The following is a 22,665-nucleotide window of genomic DNA, read 5'->3' as shown; positions in this document are numbered from 1 at the left end:
TAACTATTAAATTGGGCATATGTTTATATAAAGACTGTTACCTGTTATTCTGTCAATGAGCTTCGGAGATGAAGGTGATATGAAAGAACTAACATCCATTGAGCTGCTACTTATATTCTCCATATATGCTCTGAAAGAGATTTCTCCGAAAGTACGAATTGAAATATTCTCCGAAAGAGATTTTCTGGTAAATGGTAGCATACATTCCATATATGCTCAGAAAGATGTGTGGTAAGTTACCTTGTTCACTTGCATATATATACTTATATTCTCCATTTATGCTCCAAAAGATGTGCAGTATACATTCCACATATGCTCAAAAAGTTGTGTTAAATTGGTGGATTGATACCACAAATAGAAATAATAAGATATAGAAAACTGAAAATATTTTCAGTTTATAACTAACTTACTTTGAATCATGATACTCTATAAATTGTGTACATGTTATATCAGAGTCAAATTAATATTCAATAAGTTAATATGCTAGAAATATATATACATGAATTAAGGAACAAAGATCTCCAATAATGTAAAGACAAATATACTGAAAGGAGCATAGTATACTTACAGTATGACTTCAGAGTTGATTCCAGAAGCGTTTTCCACTTCTATAATTGAAACAAAAAAGCATAATTTAGGTCCTGTACTTGAAATAAAATTTAAGCATGCAACTAAGAGGAAAATATACATTGCTTGAGAAGCTAGTTAAACTAATGTATGATCTTTATTTGGGTAAATGGTAAGAAATATGAAATAAATATGATGAATTAATGTTGTGATGAAGTGGGTCATCATAAATGCTTTAAAAAGTGAGTTTGATATGAAAAATGTGATGTATATAGGCAGAAATGAGTCATAAATCATAAATGTGGGAAATACTGACTTAATCAAAAAATAATCAAATAATAGTGACCTAAGATCACATAAAACTTGCTATTTGAAGAACATGTTGAAGAAAATTGAGAAAGGGTAAAAAAACTCACCCAAAGCAAGAGGTTATTTTGAGATTGTTGGAATAAGAAAAGATTTTAGAGTGTATATATATATATTTCCTTGTTTCTCTTTTATGGCATGACAACTTATTATAAATTATAATTTCAGTTTTGGCTCTTTTTTTTCAGATTGCCGCTTTTTTCACAGCTTGTTTGAAGAGAGTTTGCATTCAAAATTTTGGTGGTTTTTTCAAAATTTTTGTAAGCTGGAGAATTTTCCCAGATTGCCGCTCAAGTTTGATGCACACAAAGGAATATGTGGGACCCTCAAAAACCTGTAGCAACTCCAGGTTTTGAAGAGGTATTTATCAACTTTGATTAACTTTTTTTCACATATTGTCGCTCCCTCCTCTTTTTTCTTTTTTTGGTTTATCCATGTTAATGTATTTGAGGTGTGAGCAGGGTAATTTTGTAAGCAGAATATGTGGGGCCCACAAAATGACGTGGCAACTCAAGTTTGATTGAATATGTGGGGCCCACAAAAAATATATGGGTGAACATGAGCTTGGTTTGATTAATTTTGCAAGCTGAAGAATATTGAGAGATTGCTGCCAAGTTGGATTGATTTTGCAAGTTGTAAAATTTGGGTGATGTTGCGTGAACATGAGCTTGGTGTCATTAATTCAGGGGCTTGCTTTCATTAATTTTGTAAGTTGGAGAATTTTGTCAACTGGGGAATTTTGAAAAAAAAATATGGGTGAACATGAGCTTGGTTTGATTAATTTTGTAAGCTGGAGAATATTGAGAGATTGCTGCTCAAGTTTGATAGATTTTGAAGTTGTAAAATTTGGGTGATGTTGCTTGAACATGTGCTTGGTGTCATTAATTCATGGGCTTGCTTTCATTAATTTTGTAAGTTGGAGAATTTTGTCAACTGGGGAATTTTGAAAAAAATATATGGGTGAACATGAGCTTGGTTTGATTAATTTTGTAAGCTGGGGATAGGCTGTTAGCTACAGTGCAATAGCTGGGGATTGGTAGTTAGCCACAGTTTTACCACTACAGTAAATTCACTGTATTATTTACTGTAGCATGAATAGTGGTTCTTTTATTCTCCCTTTTGTATAAAGGAATAGATATATAAGTATAGAGGAGTAAATTTCACAAAACATCCCGGAGTATTGCACGTAACCCCTGAACTCTGATTATCTCACATAACCCCCCGATCTTTGAGGCGTCTCGCAACCCTCGCCCCAAACTTCAGGCTTTTCTCATTGGACTCCCTGCATGTAATTCGTAAATATTCTTGAGAGAAAAAACTAAGGGAAGTGGTACATTGCGTGTAAATGATAAGTGACAAAGTTTGAATTTTTTTTACTCAAATGACATTTTACCGAATCTCAAATAGGGCGGTTAGGTTACATAAGGAAAAGCCCAAGGGGGTTTTGTGAGGCACCCAATAGTTCGGGGGGCTATGTGAAATATGTAAAGTTTAAAGGGGTTTTGTGCAATACCTTCCAAAGTTCGGGCGTTATTCGAAACACATTTCTGGACGGGAAAAAAAGGTACTATTGCGTTTCAACTAACTCAACAGTCAACACCTCACCTTTCTTTTCTATCCTCATAAAAACAAGGAAAAGTCAGGTAACTTCCTTAACTTTCGGCTTGTCTGGTTGGTTTCTTGAAAATCTAAAAAAAAAAAAGGAAATAGAGGAGAGGAAACCATCTAAGAGAGTTTCCTCTCATTCCCATACAAAAAAACTATGAAATATACTTCCTTAAGAGTGCTGCTACGGGGACCCAAAATATGGGACCAAGGGAGGGGACAGGTGAGGTGTCCTCTCCCTATTGCATAATGAGTTGGTCATGCCAACTTATTATGCAATAGGGAGGGGACACCTCACATGTCCCCTCCATTGGTCCTATATTTTGGGTCCTTAAATGATTTTCCCTTCCTTAATTATATGTCACATTAATCAATGGGAGGGTACTGGAAGCAAACAAGAAAAAGGAATGTGTTATAGGAAATAGGCTTCCTATAACACTCTTATTTGTTTTTTGACAATCAAATAAGAAGCTTAGGGTCGCCCTTCCTTCAACTTCATAGCACTCTACTCCTTGTTCCCATCTCTCGTCGATCCCCCTACTAAACCAAAGCATTAGCAATTTGTTGAATTTACTATTAAACACGTCGTAACTCTATTATAAACCTATACTAATTATATTCTACAATAGAATTGTGGTAGATCTAATAGTAAATTCAATAAATATAATAAAAGTTTTAAAATTAGCGTGTGAGTGCCAGATGAGAAAACTGAAGCAAAATTCACATAGATGAGGGAAACTATAAGGTATATAGTAGGAGCGAACCGGGTCTGAGGAAACCAAACGGTCCAAAAACAAAAAAAACACAAAAAAAAACTAGGGCTTTTAAAAAAAATTCAATATATATCTCCTTATCCCCTCCCCTCTCCTCCTGTGAACTAGATGAACAACACGTAGCCACTACAGCAACAACGGCATCATAGAGGAGGAGGAGGTGGGGGGGGAAAAAAAGAGAGCAGAGCAACATCAAACACCCTCGTTGATTTTTTGCTGGGAATTTTAATGCGAAGAAGATGGCCAGCTTGGTTCCTCCATTCAACTGCCCATCTCTCCATCAAACCCCTCAAGGTTTGATGCCTGTTGACGAACACCCATTTCTAATTTGCACCGTACATGTTTGTTTAATTGTTTGTTTGGGGTACCCATTTGTAGATTGTTTAAGAAAATGCATTTATAATATCCCAGTTGTCTATAAGGCTGCTGCTAGAATGCCTGAGAAAGATTAGTTGCGAATAAAAAATTCTTTTTTCCCCTTCTGGGTTTTCATCATGATGGTTTTCTAACATTGTTATTGGTGAATTTTTTTTTTTTTTTTGCATACATTTGATTCTAGTTGAATTTCTAGATGATGGGCTTCCTTCCTTGTTGTGCAGCGAAAGCTAGAGGCTTGTTCAGTTTTCGCATAGAGTGCAGTTCGTCTCAGATGACCGCGGTCATTGATTTTGAGAAGACGCAAATTCCGACAGTGGAATCATATTCAAACTCTTTAGCTGCTGGCAGGGCATCAAGATATGTGGGAGCCGTTGGCTTGCCTTTCAAGGTAAAGTAGATATTATGTAAAATGTTTGAATCTGTACTTTGTGATATATGTTGTTGACAGCATGACATTCTAAATTTGAAACCGAAAACTACCGCGCATCATATCCTATTAGTTGTGAATTCAATTAGGTAATGTTGCAGACACCATTTGTTCTTAAAATCATCTTGCGTTCAGAAGTTATAAAATATCAGTCCATGCTGGAGATGGAACAGGGATGATGTTTCAATCATCCGCTTCTTCAGTGCAAATGGAACTTCCGTGTGGAAAATGTTGTAATGCCATCCTACTGCAATTGTTCAAATTGAATTTACGTAGATCAGGAGCGTTTGCAGATCTTTTGTTTATTTATTCTCCTTTTCCAATTGTCCAGGCAGATTTTGAAGCAACCTTGGCTACCGAAGAACTTCTAACAAGTGAAGAAGCCACTATAGAAGCAGCAGCAGCAGAGGCAATTGCTCTTGCTAGAGCTGCACTCGAAGTTGCCAAGGATGCAGCTCTCATGAAAGGAAAAGAACCATCCATCAGCAGATCAGAAAATACTCAACCTGAACATGACCAAATTCTATTAGAGAGGGTGAGACAAGAAGAACTAGAATCTCTTGGAACAGAGAATAATTCTTCTACACCCGAAATTGAACTTGAAGAAGACAACGGTACTCAAAATGATGTTGATTTACAACAAGTTCTTGGTTCTAAATGTATAGCTGTGAGATCGAGGAGACAAATAGAGAGAAGAGCTAGACGAGCCAAGGCAGCAGTGAAGGCCGCTAGTAGTGTTATCTTGGTGAAGTCTGGATCATCTAGCAAGAAAAAACGCTCCACTGTGCAAGAGATTGATTACTCAGATCCTTTGAGGTATCTGAGGGCAACTACAAGTACTTCAAAGCTTAAGATATTAAAAAATAGAAAGTTGAGTAAATTTCTTGGTTTGTACTTTGTATAATCTAGATTTGATTTGACGCTGATTTTCAACCGTAAACCGGTAAAATTTAACCTGAGGACAGCTATTAATACAATTAGAGTGTATTGCAGATAGAACCCCTGTACTATCACTATTTTGAACTGACTACCCCTCTAGTTTAAGTTTTGCAGATAGATTGCCTGAGCGAAATTTTAGACTCTTTTATTCTCTGAGAAAGAGAATTTTTCTTTTATAAAATAAACCTACTGAGTGTAAAAGAGTAACAAAAAATTTGCTTGGGGGACTTGACTTATCCACATTTAAAAATAAAATTACCCTGTAATTTGTTTAAAACAATGATACTACTGGGGATCTATCTGCAACTTAAAAGAAGATAAAGTCCTAAATCAACTGAAATTTTAAAGTCAATCTAATCCTTAGTCGATTCAGGTTTTCTACAGTGTTACAGTGTCATTCTTTTTATATAAATACCTTCGAGGTGATTGCTCTTTTTATATAAATACCTTCGAGGTGATTGCAGTTTCATTTGGTCAGCAAAATGAATGAAAGTCCACAATGGTTTTGTTGGCTTATGGACAACAGTCACAATTCTTTTTTTCGGTTAATTGATATTGCTAAAAGAAGGACAAAGCAACTATAAGAACATATTTATAAACAAACAAATATTTCAATTTCGATCATATTTAACAGACATTAGTTGCTTATTGGAATATTACTGTAAGCAGACGATAATTATATTTTATCTTATATTCTTAAAAAACCATTTTATTCTGACTTGCTTAATTTACCGTGGTTGTTCCTAATTTGTTACCATTTCTTTCGAATTCTTTATAGGAACTAATAAAGCTAGAAAGACTCCAAGAGGAGCTTTCAGAAAGAAATGGTAGCCCCCCAACCTTTGCTCAGTGGGCAACAGCTGCCGGAGTTGATTCAAGAACTCTGAGGAAGCGCTTAAACTATGGAAAATATTGTAAAGATAAGATGATCAAGAGCAACATACGCCTTGTTATTTCTATTGCCAAAAACTTTCAGGGTGCAGGAATGAACCTGCAGGATCTTGTACAGGTACTTCAATTTAGTGCTTGACAAATGAAATCATAATTTTATTGCGTATTTCCAGCTCAAGCCTGATGATGAAAATTGTATGCAGGAAGGGTGTAGGGGTCTGGTAAAGGGTGCTGAAAAGTTCGACGCTTCAAAGGGGTTTAAGTTCTCAACTTATGCTCATTGGTGGATAAAGCAAGCAGTTCGTAGATCCCTTTCAGATCAATCTAGAACTATTCGCCTACCAGTGAGATTCCCATTTCTGAAAGTATTATGTGATATTACTAAATTGTGCTGAAATTTAAGATTGTTTCATGAAGGATTCCTTCAGTAAGTTTTCAGCTAAATGTCCGCGCAGTTTAGATCAATCGATTGTTTGATAGATAACCTCAATAATTATTTGAAAGTTCATGGTTTGGTTCGAAAAGAAGTAGGATATATTGATAAATAGCCTACACATTGGTGTAAAATTTTTCTACAATTTCTGGGAGGTTGGATATTTTCACCTTGAATAGGAATTGTCTGAAATGCTATCGCATTTGGTTCTATATGCTCAGTGATTCCTGGTGGCGTGTTAGTATCTATTCTATTTGTTGATATGCAGTATTTCATGTTCTCGAACACTAGCATCTTCAGCTCTAGGTTATATGTTGTTTGTATGGCAGGGTCTTTTTCTTGAATCCAGTTATATCATATCTGTTCATGTTCAATCAACCACATTCCCTTGATTTCCTAAATTTGAAAGAGAAAATATTGACTTGTTGAGAGATTAAATAATCAGTAGAATGATAGATAGACTGTATTAATGCTTAATGGTTGCAATTCTTTACAGGATCTAAATAGTTTGCAGCTATCTTGGGATGTCATAAATAACTGATTGAACACACGACAAAATCAAATACAGTAGAAACTGCTAAATGTTTTCCTGAATTTTCCATTATGAATGATGTTTATTCACCCATACCACTTTCCTATAAGGGTTAGTCTAATAAAATCTTCTAGTTTAATCATCTCAACTGTTTAAATCTTCAATATAAACCTTCATTAGTATTATTTAGTCTCTATTTAGTCAATTAAAAGTATTTTCCCCTCCAGAACGTCATTTGAATCAGGACTATATCTGACTTCTTGCCTAATACTATTTTTTCCCGTGTCCTTCACCAAATATAGTTTCACATGGTCGAGGCAACGTATCGAGTTCGGGAGGCAAGAAAACAACTTTACAGCGAAAATGGAAGGTACCCAGATAATGAAGAAATTGCAGAAGCCGCTGGATTAACAATGAAAAGGTTCACCGCTGTAATGCTGACCCCTAAAGCTCCAAGATCTTTAGACCAAAAGATCGGTATCAATCAGAGTCTAAAGCCTTCGGTTTGTCCATAAACCAGAAAAATCCTATTCAATTTCTACCCCATCTTTCTTCTGTTTATAATTGTTGTTTCTACATCCATTTATATCACAGGAAGTAATAGCAGACCCTGAAGCATTGACATCAGAGGAAATACTCATAAAGCAAATAGTGAAGCGAGATCTGTATAAAGTTCTCGATAGTTTGAGTCCAAGAGAGAAGCAAGTGATCAAATGGAGGTTTGGTCTTGGAGATGGGAGGATGAAAACACTGCAGGAGATAGGGGAGTCGATTGGAGTGAGCAGGGAGAGGATTAGGCAGATTGAGTCGCAGGCATTCAGAAAACTGAAGAACAAAAAGAGAACGAAGAACTTGAGGCAGCACCTAATGCCGTGAGGTTTATTCGTTAGGTCCTGAGATAGATAGATATGAGATGCACATATTATTTCGTTGACCAAATTGAAATTTACGTGTTTTTCATATTTCCCATTTTGTATTATAAGTTGTATAGACGTGTATAACTTTCTTGCAAAAGAACAGAATTTTCTTATACAATGAAATTATTCTCTCAAATGTGTAGTTTACGTTTCGATGTTTCATTTGGAATTATTTATAGCATGTGATAACTTGATATGGAAATCTATATTTAGTCCTATTTTCATCTTTCTAGCTTTTATTCTCAGCTCCTCTCTTTGTACCCCTCTCTTCTCATCCATGCTGTTTATGAGTATTCTGCATCTATTTTCTCTAGCTAATAAATCTCTCGGACATCTTTGTCACGATTACTTTAAAAAAAATAAAAATAAAAATAAAAGCATCTTTTAATTGGCAAAACTTTTCATTTGCAAATAAAGAAAGCATCTTTTTATGTGGCCAATCTGCTTGATTCGCATATTCATTTTTACATTAAGAAGTGCAACCAGCTAAAACTGAGACAAGAACATCAGATCTAAAATGTTCATAAGACGACATCATTACGGGCTTCGATAATTTAAAACTTTTAAACCATGTACAACTAAAACCTCAAGGAACAGCTAGAGACCCAGCTTGATCTAAAGATTTCCACGAGGATTCGACACGCAGCAGATGAAGTTTCTCAACGAACGGCTCCAGAACCTCTGCCTCCTCCACGGGTGCAAATGCCATGCAGATGCTAAGTTCTTGAACAGCTTCAGCGTACTTCCTGTAAAAAAAAAATCAATGAGTGCTCTGTTATGGAAGTGCTTGGTGTTTATAAAGTACAAAGAGAAGTGTTTTAAGAAGAATACCTGCTATAGTACAAAAGCATGCCGTGGTCTCGCCTCAGACACCAATTGTGAGGCTGGAGAATCAGCATTCTCTCTGATGCCATAATAGCCAACCTATCAATGTAGGGAATAATAGAAGGATTAGCTATACAAATTTCTCAATCATCTAGTTTTCCACACAATATTAACTAAAAGGATAATTGTTTGATTCTAGGGTAAATCGTCCTAAGGTTTGTAGAATTGACACAAAAAATCCCCTGAAGTGTTAAAACTAACACTTTCACCCCCTCTTCTTGAATTTCCCTTGAAACATATCACGTGATCCATTTCATGACAAAAATACTTCAATATCAGATAAACTCTTTCAAGTTAGGCGCATTTTTTTCTTTGGACACATGATACCCATGTGGCCTTCTTTGATGGGGAAAACAAAAGGAGGGGATGAAAGTGATAGTTTTAAAACATTGGGAGGCTTCTCTGTAAATTTCTCTAGATTTAAGGTATTAATAGGTTTATTGCTCATCTGAGACTACAGGGCACTAATCAGAGACCAAGGTTTTAAATATCGGTTATCAGGGATTTATCGAATGGTCAAAATCCATATCGGATAGCGGATATCGGGGATATATCGGGGATAAGTAGTATTTATCGGAGTGACATTACCGGATGGTGATATACATAATATAATATTCTAAAATATAATTTAACCATACTTAATGAAATATAAACATACCAAAATGTAAATAATTATGTTTAGGATCACTAATCAATAGTAGAAACTCGGGTCGGGTCGGGACGGGTTTAAAGTGCATTGAATAGGTGCCCGTTGCCTGAAATCAAAACTCAAACCAAAGACCGATAATTTCAATTTTTGGGCGATAATATCGGCCGATAACTCACCTTATCGTCGCATTATCCGCGATAAACATCCAAAAACGATAACCGATTTAGAATCGAACTTATCATAGCGGAAGGCCCCCATAACCGATAAATGACCGATAATATCGGTTTATTGGCCGATATTTAAAACATCGTCAGAGACTACTCTCTACAAATTTCACTGGTTTTCACAAGTTCGGTATTGTGTGTTCTTCAGCAGCTCTTTTAACTTGACTTCATGTTCAGGTTAATTGCTTACACTACGTAATACATACATCAGCTTACAATGGTAAACAAATCATTTTTGACATAATGCCGCCTTAAAGCCTAGTATTCTATTCTTTATGTGGGTAAGTAGAATTAGGATGAAGAGTCGTATATCCATTAATCAGTAAGTACATACAGGCATGAACCTCAAAGTGGCGGGAGTTGTTATCTTGGGCGTCAAGAATCAAGATGTGTTTGTGATAGCAATGGAGAATCTTTCTATCTACTCTTCATGTACTTTTTACCGGCTCTAAGGCAATTCAAAGAGTGTATTCTAAATGATCAAATGAGCTTCATCGGCATCAACAAAGTAGACAATGTCGAATAAATAATGTTTGGTAAGGTAGAAAAAACCTCAATTCCTGGGGCCGAAGCAGAGGAACTTTTGAACCCTCATTGTGTATTGGCCTCAATGGAGATGTTAACATCAACCCATGGTTCGACTTTGATGCACGTTTCCAGTGAAGCCTCTGGGAGAGAAAAAGATGATTCCATGTTGCAGATAACAGAAAACTAGAAATTCAAATGGCACCAAATTTACAAATGCCAGGTGCAGGCCAGTAATTCTGTATTTTCACTTACAATCAAATTAGCCAGTGCAATCCCTATAATATCTCTGTTAGTAACAATGTCGAGCCCTAAAAGTGCTTTGCTATTCAGGTCGGATGCCTTTGATTTAGGATCTTCAACACATCGGCCATTAACTTTGGCCAACCAGCTGCTTCCAGAAGAAGCCCTGAAAAGTTCCTAGTACATAGGAAGAGCTATTAAAAATTCCATTAGATGATAAAAAAACTTAATTACTAATGTCATCACTAATAAAAACTAGTCAACGATGATTATAAACAGTTATAGATACAGAATGAAACGGAGATACACATGAAAAAGGTGATAAGATGTCAACAAATTATTTTTATATAAGCTTATAAAAATTCCATGGATACATCAAGAAAACTGTAAATGCTTTTTTTTTTTTTTTTGTGATGTACATAGACAACTGCATGTTCCATAGAGAAAAGGCATCGAAAGCACATACCTCCAAGTTCTCAGTCTGAGGCCAAATAAGAAAATCTTCCCCAACTCGAGAACCTACTATGCTAACCCCAAGTCTGCGGCATACCTCGATATAAATGATGCTAAACATAATTGCTGTCAACAGAATCCATATCAATTGTGCATGGAATAAGTAAAAGGCCACATACTGAAAACCTCAAGAGTTAATAAAAACGAAAGAATTCTATGTAATTGTGAAATAATTATAGAGAGATATATAAAAAAGCTTAAAGCTTTACCATTGCTACGTCCAGAGCTAAGTACAGTGTGCAAGTATGAGCATCTTGAGTCTACAAGCACATGAAATCTTTTGAATCCTCTCAATTCAAAAAGAACAACATTTACGGCCTCTAAGACTTCCACCAAGTGACAACCAATATCTCTTGAGACTAACTCTGCTTCCACTTCCTTTGCTATTACCTCCAACTCATTTAACCAACCAAAAATAGTCTTGCCAGCTAAAGAAATTTCTTCTATGCTGTTGCATTCGGATGGAGATTCAAATGGTAAGGAAGCATCTTTCCTTTCATTTAAAATAGAGTGTGCATCCATATCTCGATTGTAAGCCATGAAAGCTTCATCTTCAGCAGCAACAAGCAATAAAGCCTGCAATTGCATGAAGTTCATCAGCACAAACAGAAATAACTAGCAAAGCTCGAAAATCATGCACATGTACAAACTTAGGCTTTATAAACCTCAATGATGAGGTATCAGGTAAGCAAACCCAGATACTGAGAAATTAGTTGGATTACAAGCTAATGATTATTGCAATGTGCAAATTGACCCATTACAACCTCCTTTGTAACATCACATCACTATTATGAGATAGGTACCATCAAAATTCTATTCATGTTAGTATTTCAAGTATGAATCACTTAATTTCAGATGCGCAAGGATATGCATGTCTTTGAAGAGTTCAACAAAACTACAGAATACAAACATTGACCGAACAGTTTAACTTGTAAAAGAAAGAATTGATAGAATATTATTGATTTAGGAGAGCACATACTGTCTAGACTTGTCAGTTTCAGCTTTACAAGGATGCAAAAGATAATGAATATCAGTAGAATGTGAATGTTGGATATTACATATCCTAGGTTCGCCTTTTTTTATGTTGTGGCCGTTGCTAACTTATAAATTTGTCTTTAATTCTTACAAGAGGGAGAGATTTATTGAAACAAGAAGAAAGTTGCATCAAGTTAGACTATCAGATGGCACCAGACGGACACTGAAGCTGACAATATTTGAAGTAAATTCATGTCAACAAAAACCAAATAATCACAAAGATTAATTGTCTAAACGCATATAAGGATTAACATTATATAATATAGTGTAACTAATCCTAAAATGTCGGGATAAAAATTTTGTTATTGCTGTACATTATATAATAACAATATTAATGTAGTAGCAAAGGTACATATTCATAATTCAACTGGGAAGAACATTATTACAAAACTGCTAGCAAAAGCACAGAACAAAGAAAAGGGCAAATAAGGTAAGAAGAGCATAAGATACAACAAAAGGCGTTAAAGGTGTCATTCAATGGTTAAAGGTGCATGCATCCTATGTCATATTGTGAGATTTAATAGTAAACTTGAGCTGCTGACTTGTTAACAAAGATAAAGCAAATATGATGATCAAATTAGGTATTATATTAAACCACTGTTGCCTTGTTTGGTTATCTTGGTTGGAAGCTTTTCCTTTCCATGTAGAGACCCAACCATGTCATAGCCCGGCATCCGGTGGCGGAGCCAGGATTTTTTTCTACGGGGACTAAATTCAACTATTATAATATGCATCAACCAAGAAGCAATCAAATATTACAGTGTATAATTAACTTTCATACATGTAAGTAGGTAAACAAGAACCTAAAGTAAAAGCTTTACCAAAAACAGAAATATTTTTGTGAATACTTAAATCATTTCGACATATGTACACGTTATTGAATCAACATACTTTAATCTTCTAAAGTTTTTTTTTTAATGTATTGATCGTAGTTGTTTTTTCATAGTCACAAACTATAAATTATAATCTTTTTGAAGACTTGATAAATTGACAATACAATATAAACTATACTATTGAACTTATTTCAAACATTAAACAGAAGAAATGAAACAATCTTAACTATCACATTTATAAAATAAGTGTAGAAGTACATGAACATAGAAAATTCATTTTACATATCTATTTCTTACTGTAAAACTTCGTGAAGTTGGAAGAACCCCATTTCACAATTCATCACAAAATTTTGAAACCACATAAAAATATAAATTCTATTTCAAATTTCTACTTTTAAATGCAAAAGTACATAGAAATTGAAACCCTACTTCCTAATTATACTTGAATTGCAAAGAAAACTACATCAAAAAATGATGTGCATATATATTGGATTTTTCCAAATTAGGACCCTAAATCTTTTAAGTGATTTAAAATTAGTCCCTCTACTTAGTGGCTAATTGAAATTGAAAGAATACTTTGTCATCTTTAATAGTTTTGGGTGCATTAGCAGTTATACCCATATCCATTCAAATCCAAACCCGGAAAAACTTAACCGGAGTACAAGTTGGGTAAAGATTATATTAGACTTAGAACTATTGATTTTGAGCTTAATTTTGGTGGATTTTGATGTTGATTTTAGTTGATTTGATAATCATATGTCTCTGATTAACTAACACTCACTGTGGTTAACAACTTGGATGATAAATATAACAAATGGCAATTTTAAAAACTTGAAGGATTTGGGGGACAACTTGTATGGTATGAAAAGTTGAGGAATAATCGAAATATGAAAGGTTTGGGGGATTATTTCAAACATGAAAGCTTTGGGGCTAATTTCAAATATGAAAATTTTGAGGGACTAATATGAAAAAATTCCTACATCTAGTGTTGTTTGCAAAAATATGTGTGTTTTTTGTTTGTTTGTTTGTTTTTTTTGTTTTTTTGGGGGGGTGGGGGGGGTGGGGGGGGGGGCCACCCCTGCCCCGCCCACTGATGCCAACAAACTCCCCTCCTTAGACCAATAATCAACCAAAACTAATTCTATGATCACCAGCTACTTTAGACTATACAGATATTCTCATTTCATACTCCTTTTAGAAAGCAGGTATCAGATATGCAAACTTATTTTCTACTGCACAGAAAAAATAAAATAAAATTACAACCCAACAGGCTAAACTAAAAGAACCAATATTCTTAGAATTTAATCCAGCTAGAGTCTCTATGAATAAGAGATTGTATGATTCATAAGTATAATTAATACCTTGGCAAGAGAAACATCCTTATCCTTGCACCTAAATGAAATCTCCTGCATAAACTTTTCCCTCGCAGTCTTCATCATCTGCATAAGTAACACAATTATCAAGAAATAAAAAACTAACTAGGCGTTTAAAAAAAAGCAAATTGCAGTGATTGTGCATAATAAAAGACCTCAAGATTGGAATTTGGACAGCAATTCACTGGCTGATTGCTCTTCGAAGGGGCAGCAGCCAAAACAAGACCCCCAGTACGCATCCTCTTCCTCTTATTCACACTCCTCCATCGCCCACCTTTACTGAACCTGCTTAAAAAAAACACACTCCATTTTCATCTGAAGGATTTTTTATTTTATTTTATTTGGCTACAACTTAATGGGGTTCTCCTCATATTGGGTACCAAATCTAAACAAATTCAAAATAAGTAATCCCTCATAGTATGATCTGTTAATTTAGCTCAACTTTTTAACTAAACACTGTCTATTTTAGCTGTCACACCCCAATATCAGAAAGAAAGAAAGAAAAAAACCAATTTAAATTACCTGAGAGATGGAAGGCTAAGGATCGAAGACGAGAAGGCTGACATTGCAAAATCTGCAGAAGGAATGAAGAGATGCAAACGGAAAAGGTTCAAATATCAATGGGGTCTATTTGTCGAACACTTGGCAGGCATGGCAATGAAACCTGGCGACAAACCGAAGGGAGAAGAAGACGACGACGACGGCGACGGCGACGACGAAACAAAGCGGGTACGGGTCGGGTCAGCAGGAGAAGCTCCTACTCCCATGCCCATACGACACCCAACAACCAATTTTGATGACAATGGAAGAGACCCAGATCCCAGAACCACCATTAGAGAACTTTGTCAAGTTCCCGAATGAGGTTTTGGTTGTTTAGTTGGGTTTTTCCCCCACTCTGTGTTTTAAATTGATTTTGGTCTTTTTTCTCTTTTGGTGGTTTGCTTGTGTCGCTTCCTTGTACCCATTTGGGGGGGAAGCAAGAGGCTGGAGAAGATGATGGGGAAAAATAAAAGGGCTAATGTATTCAGTGGAAATGCCTCTCTCGCCTCGCTTTAAATAATATTTCTTCTTTCTAGTTTTTTTAAAGGGTTAATTACACATTGGTCACTTACATTATTTTTAATTTCCAAATAGTCCCTAAAATCTTATTATTTGTTTATTAGTCCCTAAAATCTTCTGTTTTCTTATTTATTTATTAGTCCCTTAAATCTTATTATTTGTTTATTAGTCCCTCAAATCTTATTATTTGTTTATTATTTTAAAAAATATTTCTTTTTCTAGTTTTTTTAAGGGTTAATTACATATTGGTCACTTAAATTATTTTTAATTTTCAAATAGTCCCTCAAATCTTATTATTTGTTTATTAGTCCCTTAAATCTTAGGTGGTGTTATTAATGACCTTTAAATGTGATGGAATTAGGTAAAATACCCATTATAACCCTACCTATACCAACTTAAATCCACCTTATTTCTTTATCAATGGTCTCATGCTTCCCCCTAAACTCAAAATCAAGGTCATTTTCATGGCTAGCTTCCCTCTAAACCCAAAACTTACAACGGTAATATATACCCCAGGGGTAATAAGATAACTTGGGTCATTAGGTTAAGCATTAACTCAACTAGAGTTGGAGAAGTTAACAATTTTTCTAACAGAAGGACTATGTTGCAGAACTCCGAAGATTTAAGGGACTAACAAGCAAATAATAAGATTTGAGGAACTATTTCGCAATTATAAATGATGTAAGGGACTAATAGGAAATCAACCCTTTTTTTAATACCTATACGACCAAATCATCCATATATATTCATATATATATCCAGGCTATTATATTAAAAATATAGTAGGGATACCCAAAAGTTTAAATGATATTTTCCACCTCAATAGAAACGTGAAGGGTATACTGGTAATTTTTCGATTAGCATTTCAATAAAAAGCTAAAATATGATTAAGCACTCTCTCTCTCTCACTCTTTCTCTGTAAGAGCAACTCCAACAGGGCACTGCATTTTGCAGTCCCCATTTTGGCATATTCCTTAGAATATGCTAAAGTAGAGTTATGTAACTCCAACCATACTCCTCTATTTTCAACTCCATTTCAATTTCTCTCAATTTAATAATTCTTTTACTTATTTTAAAAATATATAAAAATTATAAACTAATAATTAAATAGGCATAAGTGGAATATCTAAAAGTAGTTAGTTAGTTTGAAGGGTAAATTAGGAATTTTTTGGGTGAATGTTGATATATATATATACAGATTTTATATTTCAATATCAGTCTCATTTTGAAGGTATCGACGAGACATTTTCAATGATATTATTTTGGACAAATTTTCAAAATCAACCATTTTCGAAATTTAAATAGCAAAATCGACCTCTTCGAAATTTATTCAGCAAAACCGACCATTTTCTTCTGAAAAGAGTCGGAAAATTTTTTACGACATACACGGGACTGCTAGTCCCGTGTATTTCGTGGCAGTTTCGAATAACACGGGACTATCAGTCCCGTGTTTTTTGCAGAGACTAACATCTCTACAAAAATGAAGTGCACGGGACTGCTAGTCCCGTGCATTTTGCAGAGACTCTATCTCTGCAAAAAAACAAGAGCACGGGACTGCTAGTCCCGTGCACTTCCTGGGCGCAATGAAATGCACGGGACTAGCAGTCCCGTGCATTTCCTGCACATTCACAACTATGCATGCATTTCTGCTACGGGATAATTCCCTGTACAAACTCATATTTCAAATGCAACAATCATAAATTACACCATTGCATAAACACATATATCAATTCCCTGTACAAACTCATATGTCAATTCCCTGTATAAACACATATCAAATCTAAAAATCATAAAATACACCACAAACTTACGAATCCAAATCCAACAAATCACGCCACAAACCCACTTACAAATCTAATAAGTCACACCACAATCTCAGCTACAAATCCAAAAACCATCTATTGTCCCGAAATACGTTTGTAATGTACATATCAAAATAGGATTGTAATTTATATAACAATACCGATTAGCTTACATACATCCAAGAACTCTTCTCCTCCTCCTTTGTCTTCGGCCTCCTCTATCCCGACCTTCGATGAGTTCATGATCCGGTTGCGTTTGTGGTTGTGACGGTCCAGCTCCATCGTCAACACGTTGGGAAGGCTCAGCTTCATTGTCGTTTCTGCGTCGTCCTTGTCTGTGTCGTTGTTGACGTGTGTATACTAATTGCGCTACTTCTCGTCCATCATGAAGGTCTTCATGAGTTCGATGTAAGGCTTGGTGAAGCCTCTGCATTATCGACTGATATATTGATGCATGTTTCTGTGCTTCGGGATATGTACCTGCGAGAGATAATTCAAAAAAATCCGAAATGCAAAAATTACTTTAAAATTCAAATTACAATATGTAAATTTTATATTTAATTCTATATTACCTGCATGAGCCAATTCCAAGCCACTATTTGCAATGGTTTGAACATCAACTATTGCTGATACCTGCAAATTTTTAAAAAAACATAATTTAGCAATATTGAAAAATTCTAATAAAAATAAACTTAAAATAAATTTAAAAATACTTACTAATTCTCTCTCATCTATACCCCGAGGCACATATCCTCTTAAAGTCAAATTTAAAACTCTAATCTAAACTACAAAGCAAATAATTGCTAAATTCCCTAATCCCAAATCACATTATTCATGTCTAAACCCTAATTATGGTTAAACCCTAATCTCAAATCACATTATTCATGTCTAAACCCTAATCTCGGGGGTAGATGATCGAGAAATGGGGTGTAGGGCTCCCATTCCATCTACAGAGTATTACATATAATTGTTGCATATCATTAAAACGAAAGTTGATATATAGAAGAAAAAACTCGTTTTTATAGAAATGATACCTGAAAAATCTTCATGCGGTCAAGCTCATTTCGGTAGAAATCTAACTGTCTCGCCGGGGTCTCGTCAAAACATTTTTGGACATTCCATCTGTGTTAGTTTCAAAATTCAGTACCAAATGAATAACTACAATTATATTTACTACGTTAAAAAATATAATACCTGCATCCTAGTGGAATTTGTCCGTCTAATTGTAAATTCACGCATAGTCTCGGCTTCAAATGCAGCCTCTCCCATGCCCATACTTGCAGTAAGCTGAGACACCCTTTGAGGTCACTATTTTTCATGAATGCAACCTTAGACATCTCTCTATATAGGTACGCCAAAACCGCACTACCCCACGATAACGCACCACACGTGTCCAAGTCCCCGATAAGTGGTAACCACCTAGCATTTTCACAACATTTCAAGTTATCAAAATAAGCTAAATCAACAGACATAATTGTAAATACTAATAAAAATGATACCTGCCATGCACTTTATCTTTACTCGAATCTGGAAATAATATTGAACCGATCATGTGCATAATGTATGCACGTGCATATTGCTCAATCAATATTAGCGGCGTATCAAAAGGCAACGGCACCGAGAAGGTCTCTTTTAGCCACTTCAATTTAATATTTCCTCCAGGCATTGACTCTGGAGCTACACCTAACAACTCCTCACACTTGTCCGGCCAAAAATGTCTATCACTGCCGGTAACGCACAGACCATCTATGCGGAGACCAAGTATCATAGCTACATCCTGTAGCGTAATAGTAGACTCTCCCATTCGGAAGTGGAAAGTGTTGGTCTCCGGCCTCCACCTATCTATCAAAACGGTGAGTAGGGGCCAATCGAGCCTCATCCAACGAAGCTTTGAACATGTCAAGAAGTCGGACCGTCCTACAGCTGCTATTATGCGCTTATCCTCTAGATGCCAACGGCTATGGCTGAGGCTATGATCAACCATAACAATATCCGGGCCTCTCTGTAAAGAAAATGAATATATAAGAATATAATATTATAAGAATGCAATATTGAAATTATAAAAAACTTAGTTACCTCTGTAAAGGATATAACATGTGAACGGTGTCGAGGCTGGTCATATAGGACCTCATCACTAATCGGTCCAGGCTCCATGGTGTATATACCTACACATACAATTATAACATATCAATAACCGATCCACGACTAATTATATTGTCTACATTAAAATAAATCACAATTTGAATATGTCAATTATTACCAATTAATTGCTATCTATTGAGTCTAGCTGGACAACGAGGTCGAGTATGTCCCGGTTGTTTGCAAAGACTACATTTTTTATGCTTGACAATTCCTTCTCGTCCTTGATCCATGGTTCCCCTAATTCGTACAGATCGTGGTCGACCTGCTTGTCTCTTGTATTGAGGTGGAATTAGTCGTGGTCCAGTATATTCGGGCCAATACCGACTATCATCGGGTGGATGAAAACTCTCACTGTATGTCTTTCGGTAATGAATTGTTGAATACCATGGTGAACAATACCGATTATATGGAATTCTCGCACCACCCGGCTGATTGGAGGAAGCCGCAAGAACATGTGCACAAGGTATTTTTTGAAGTTGTGGTATGTTACATGTGCAAGTGCAATCAACATCAAACAGTTTAACGGTGTAGATACCGTCATAATCCTGTACCTGCCATTCATTGTCATTGAATACAGTAATTTGACATAATCTTGCCGCCTCAATTCTTCTATGCAAAATAGACTCATTCTTTGGTGTGTAACGCGTTGTCCAGTCTACACCGTCCTCACGCCTTTTGTTGAAGTATGAGTTTAGCCTATAGAACGTTCTTGCAACCAATGATTGTATTGGCATAGCTCGTGCTCCTTTAAGAACGCCGTTAAAGCTCTCGGAGCAATTAGTTGTCATCATGCAAAACCGCACACCCTCATCCTTACATAATGCCCATCGATGCTCGAATTGAGGCTTCAAGTTATGTTCAATCCAATTATGTGCATCTAATGACAAAGACTTGATCTTCTCTCTACAATGTTCATACACTAATGTATCAGTTGCACACCCAGCTTGCCACAAAAGATTTTGCAAATTAATCTCACCGTGTTTTTTCTTGAAATTATCTCTTATATGCCTCAAACAATATCGATGGTGATGTGGTGCACCAAAACCCTCATGTAATGCCCTTATAATTCCTTTCATCCTATCTGAGATAAAAGTAATTAATCTGGGCGCACGGACACTAGAAATCAACCTGTATATAAGTTCAAAGGACCACTTCCAACTAGAAGTATCCTCTACCTCCACAACTGCAAATGCTAGAGGAAATAAACCGCCATTTGCATCTACACCGGTCGCCACAAAAAGCACGCCTTTGTACTTGCCATATAGATGTGTACTGTCAATGCTCAATAACGGACGACAAAAAGTGAAGCCCTTAATAGCCGGACCAAATGCCCAAAATACCCGAGTGAACCTCTCCATCCCCGGTGCAATCTCTTCAGACAATATTTCATATTCAGTACCCGGATTATCTCGCTTGATAGCTTTAAGATACTATGGAAGTAATTCATAAGATTTTTCCCAATCTCCAAATATTTTCGACAACGCTTTCCTCCTTGCATCATATGCCTTATATTTAGATATCTTAATGCCCCGCATATCATATACCCTTGGAAATATCTGATTTGCATTTAGATCAAGTTCAGCTCTAACTTCAGGCATAATTAGCTTACATATATAAGAGGAAGATGCAGAATAATGATCGACGTCCACCGACGGATTACAACATGTATGAAGCCCGCAATATCTAGATATTACAAATTGCCCATTTGTTGATTTCCTCACAGCGGCATTTAGCAACCAAGGACATTTCCTGTTTCTCTCATCTTGCTCATTTGCATGCTTTACTTCATTCTTCTCGTTGAAATAACATTTTACATAGTAGTTGGTTGCATTAGTTTTTACAGGCTTGAATTTGACCCGATTTTTTATAGACCATTCTCGCACCGCAAAGATCAATGCTTCCTTGCTCTCGAATAGGTCCCCTTTTTTAAAAGTGAAGTCTTCAGGCCGTTGAAAGTTTGGACCAACATCAACAAATTCAGCTTGCGAAGTATTTATCCAATCTTCATTATGAAACTCGTCGGGCAACGGATCTTCAGCTTCCACATAATCATTGTTAACATTAAATTGATCCATCCAACGAGAATCATCATCGATTCCAACTGCCACATGCATGCTATCAATTTGCACGTCTTCTTCTTCAATATCTTCTGAGTCATCATTTACTTCTTCTTCTACAATTGATCCGGCCGGTAGATCACCCGTAACATAGCCCGATGCGTCGTTAAATATAGTACTTGATGTCCCACCAAGAGAATGCCCACTTAAATGTTGTAGTTGACACCATGGCTCTTGACTTGGAGATGTCATAAAACCACTCGACTCATTGTCTAAGTCCATCATCCGAGAAAACTCTCCTTGTGGTCGTGAAACTTGGGCAAATTCTTGAATCGGATACTTCTCAATGAACAACTCAACTGACACTTGCTTCTCCACTAATTGTTTCATGTCATTCAATTCCTCATCGTCGGTAATCGCCACAGCAATAGTTCTACTCTCATTTACCGGACAATTGAAGAACACTTTAATTGCATAACATGCTTTATTAATTTTCGTAACTCTGTGTATTTCATTCATCATTCCATCAAAATTTAATGACTTGGATAGCATAAACATTTTCCTAGAACCTCCCTCATACATCGGCATACTATTCAATCCGACGCCGAGGCTCCCATTGAAGAAGCAAATAATGGGTATAGAGTTTGCCATCGAAGCTGAAAATCAACAGTCCATCATATGTAAATAATCTATTATAACTGTAAATATTAATCTTAATTTAAAGTCAAATTTAAAACCCTAATCTCAACTACAAAGCAAATAATTGCTAAATTCCCTAATCCCAAATCACATTATTCATGTCTAAACCCTAATCATGGCTAAACCCTAATCTCAAATCACATTATTCATGTCTAAACCCTAATCATGTCTAAACCCTAATCACATTATTCATGTCTAAACCCTAATTCCCTAATCTCAACTAAATACATTCCCAAATTTCAACCTTAATCCCAAATCTCAATTAAATTCATTCCTCTCAACCATAATTCCCAAATCTCAACCCAAATCCATTCCCAAATCCGAAATTTCATGGCTAATCAAAATTTAAAAAAAAACAAAATTTACTTTGGTCGGCGGCGGTGGTCGGAGCGAACTTGGTCGGCGGCGGCGGTGGTCGGAGGGTCCTTGGTCGGCGGCGGCGGTGGTCGGAGGTCCTTGGGCGGTGGTCGGTGTCGGCGTCGATGGGTTTGAGGAGTGGGTGAAAGAGGGGGGGGGAAAAGGGTTTGGGTTGAAAAAAAGTTCGATCAAGAGGAAGAACTAGCGGGTTGGTTTTTACACCCCCGATCGCACGGGAGTGTCTAGTCCCGTGTTATTCGAAACTGCCACGAAATACACGGACTAGCAGTCCGTGTATGTCGTAAAAAAAATTTCTGCGAGGCAAAACCGACCCTTTTCTAGAAGAAAACGGTTGGTTTTGCTAAATAATTTCGAAGAGGTCGATTTTGCCTATTTAAATTTCGAAAATGAGTTGATTTTGAAAATTTGTCCACTATTATT

General features: G+C 36.1%; 3 protein-coding genes and 1 pseudogene across 3 annotated transcripts; 1 reads left to right on the top strand and 3 right to left on the bottom strand.

Moving 5' to 3' along the window:
- On the top strand, positions 3,402 to 7,964 carry LOC109832274 (annotated as a pseudogene).
- LOC109821695 lies at positions 8,241 to 15,139 on the bottom strand. The gene is made up of 10 exons (XM_020387863.1): positions 14,773 to 15,139; positions 14,631 to 14,682; positions 14,264 to 14,393; positions 14,097 to 14,174; positions 11,077 to 11,443; positions 10,821 to 10,933; positions 10,367 to 10,531; positions 10,139 to 10,254; positions 8,660 to 8,752; positions 8,241 to 8,574 (listed from the first exon to the last, which is right to left on the bottom strand). The coding sequence occupies exons 1-10, from the start codon at positions 14,939 to 14,941 to the stop codon at positions 8,415 to 8,417; spliced, it is 1,443 nt and encodes a 480-aa protein (XP_020243452.1). The 5' UTR covers positions 14,942 to 15,139; the 3' UTR covers positions 8,241 to 8,414.
- LOC109832264 (serine/threonine-protein phosphatase 7 long form homolog) lies at positions 17,848 to 19,315 on the bottom strand. Its single transcript, XM_020399694.1, has 6 exons — positions 19,230 to 19,315; positions 19,046 to 19,134; positions 18,469 to 18,971; positions 18,164 to 18,388; positions 18,004 to 18,091; positions 17,848 to 17,916 (listed from the first exon to the last, which is right to left on the bottom strand). The coding sequence occupies exons 2-6, from the start codon at positions 19,121 to 19,123 to the stop codon at positions 17,848 to 17,850; spliced, it is 963 nt and encodes a 320-aa protein (XP_020255283.1). The 5' UTR covers positions 19,124 to 19,134; positions 19,230 to 19,315.
- LOC109832254 lies at positions 19,240 to 20,469 on the bottom strand. Its single transcript, XM_020399682.1, has one exon. The coding sequence runs from the start codon at positions 20,467 to 20,469 to the stop codon at positions 19,240 to 19,242; it is 1,230 nt and encodes a 409-aa protein (XP_020255271.1).

This window comes from Asparagus officinalis, chromosome 1 (assembly GCF_001876935.1).
Source record: "Asparagus officinalis chromosome 1, Aspof.V1, whole genome shotgun sequence".
Taxonomy (NCBI): Eukaryota; Viridiplantae; Streptophyta; class Magnoliopsida; order Asparagales; family Asparagaceae; genus Asparagus; species Asparagus officinalis.
Note: the sequence above shows the minus strand (reverse complement) of the source record. Positions and strands in the feature narration are given on the sequence as shown.

Bases quoted from the DNA above. Each gene is read 5' to 3' on its own strand.
- LOC109821695 (XM_020387863.1), bottom strand. From the start codon at position 14,941: ATGGTGGTTCTGGGATCTGGGTCTCTTCCATTGTCATCAAAATTGGTT. The intron at 10,532-10,820 runs GTATGTGCTTTC...CCTATGTACTAG, and splicing joins CTCAGACTGAGAACTTGGAG to GAACTTTTCAGGGCTTCTTC. The intron at 10,255-10,366 runs GTAAGTGAAAAT...TTTCTCTCCCAG, and splicing joins TTGCACTGGCTAATTTGATT to AGGCTTCACTGGAAACGTGC.
- LOC109832264 (XM_020399694.1), bottom strand. From the start codon at position 19,123: ATGGAGCCTGGACCGATTAGTGATGAGGTCCTATATGACCAGCCTCGA. The intron at 18,972-19,045 runs GTAACTAAGTTT...TTTTCTTTACAG, and splicing joins ATGTTATATCCTTTACAGAG to AGAGGCCCGGATATTGTTAT. The intron at 17,917-18,003 runs GTATCATTTCTA...AATACTCTGTAG, and splicing joins ACCGCATGAAGATTTTTCAG to ATGGAATGGGAGCCCTACAC.
- LOC109832254 (XM_020399682.1), bottom strand. From the start codon at position 20,469: ATGGAGAGGTTCACTCGGGTATTTTGGGCATTTGGTCCGGCTATTAAG.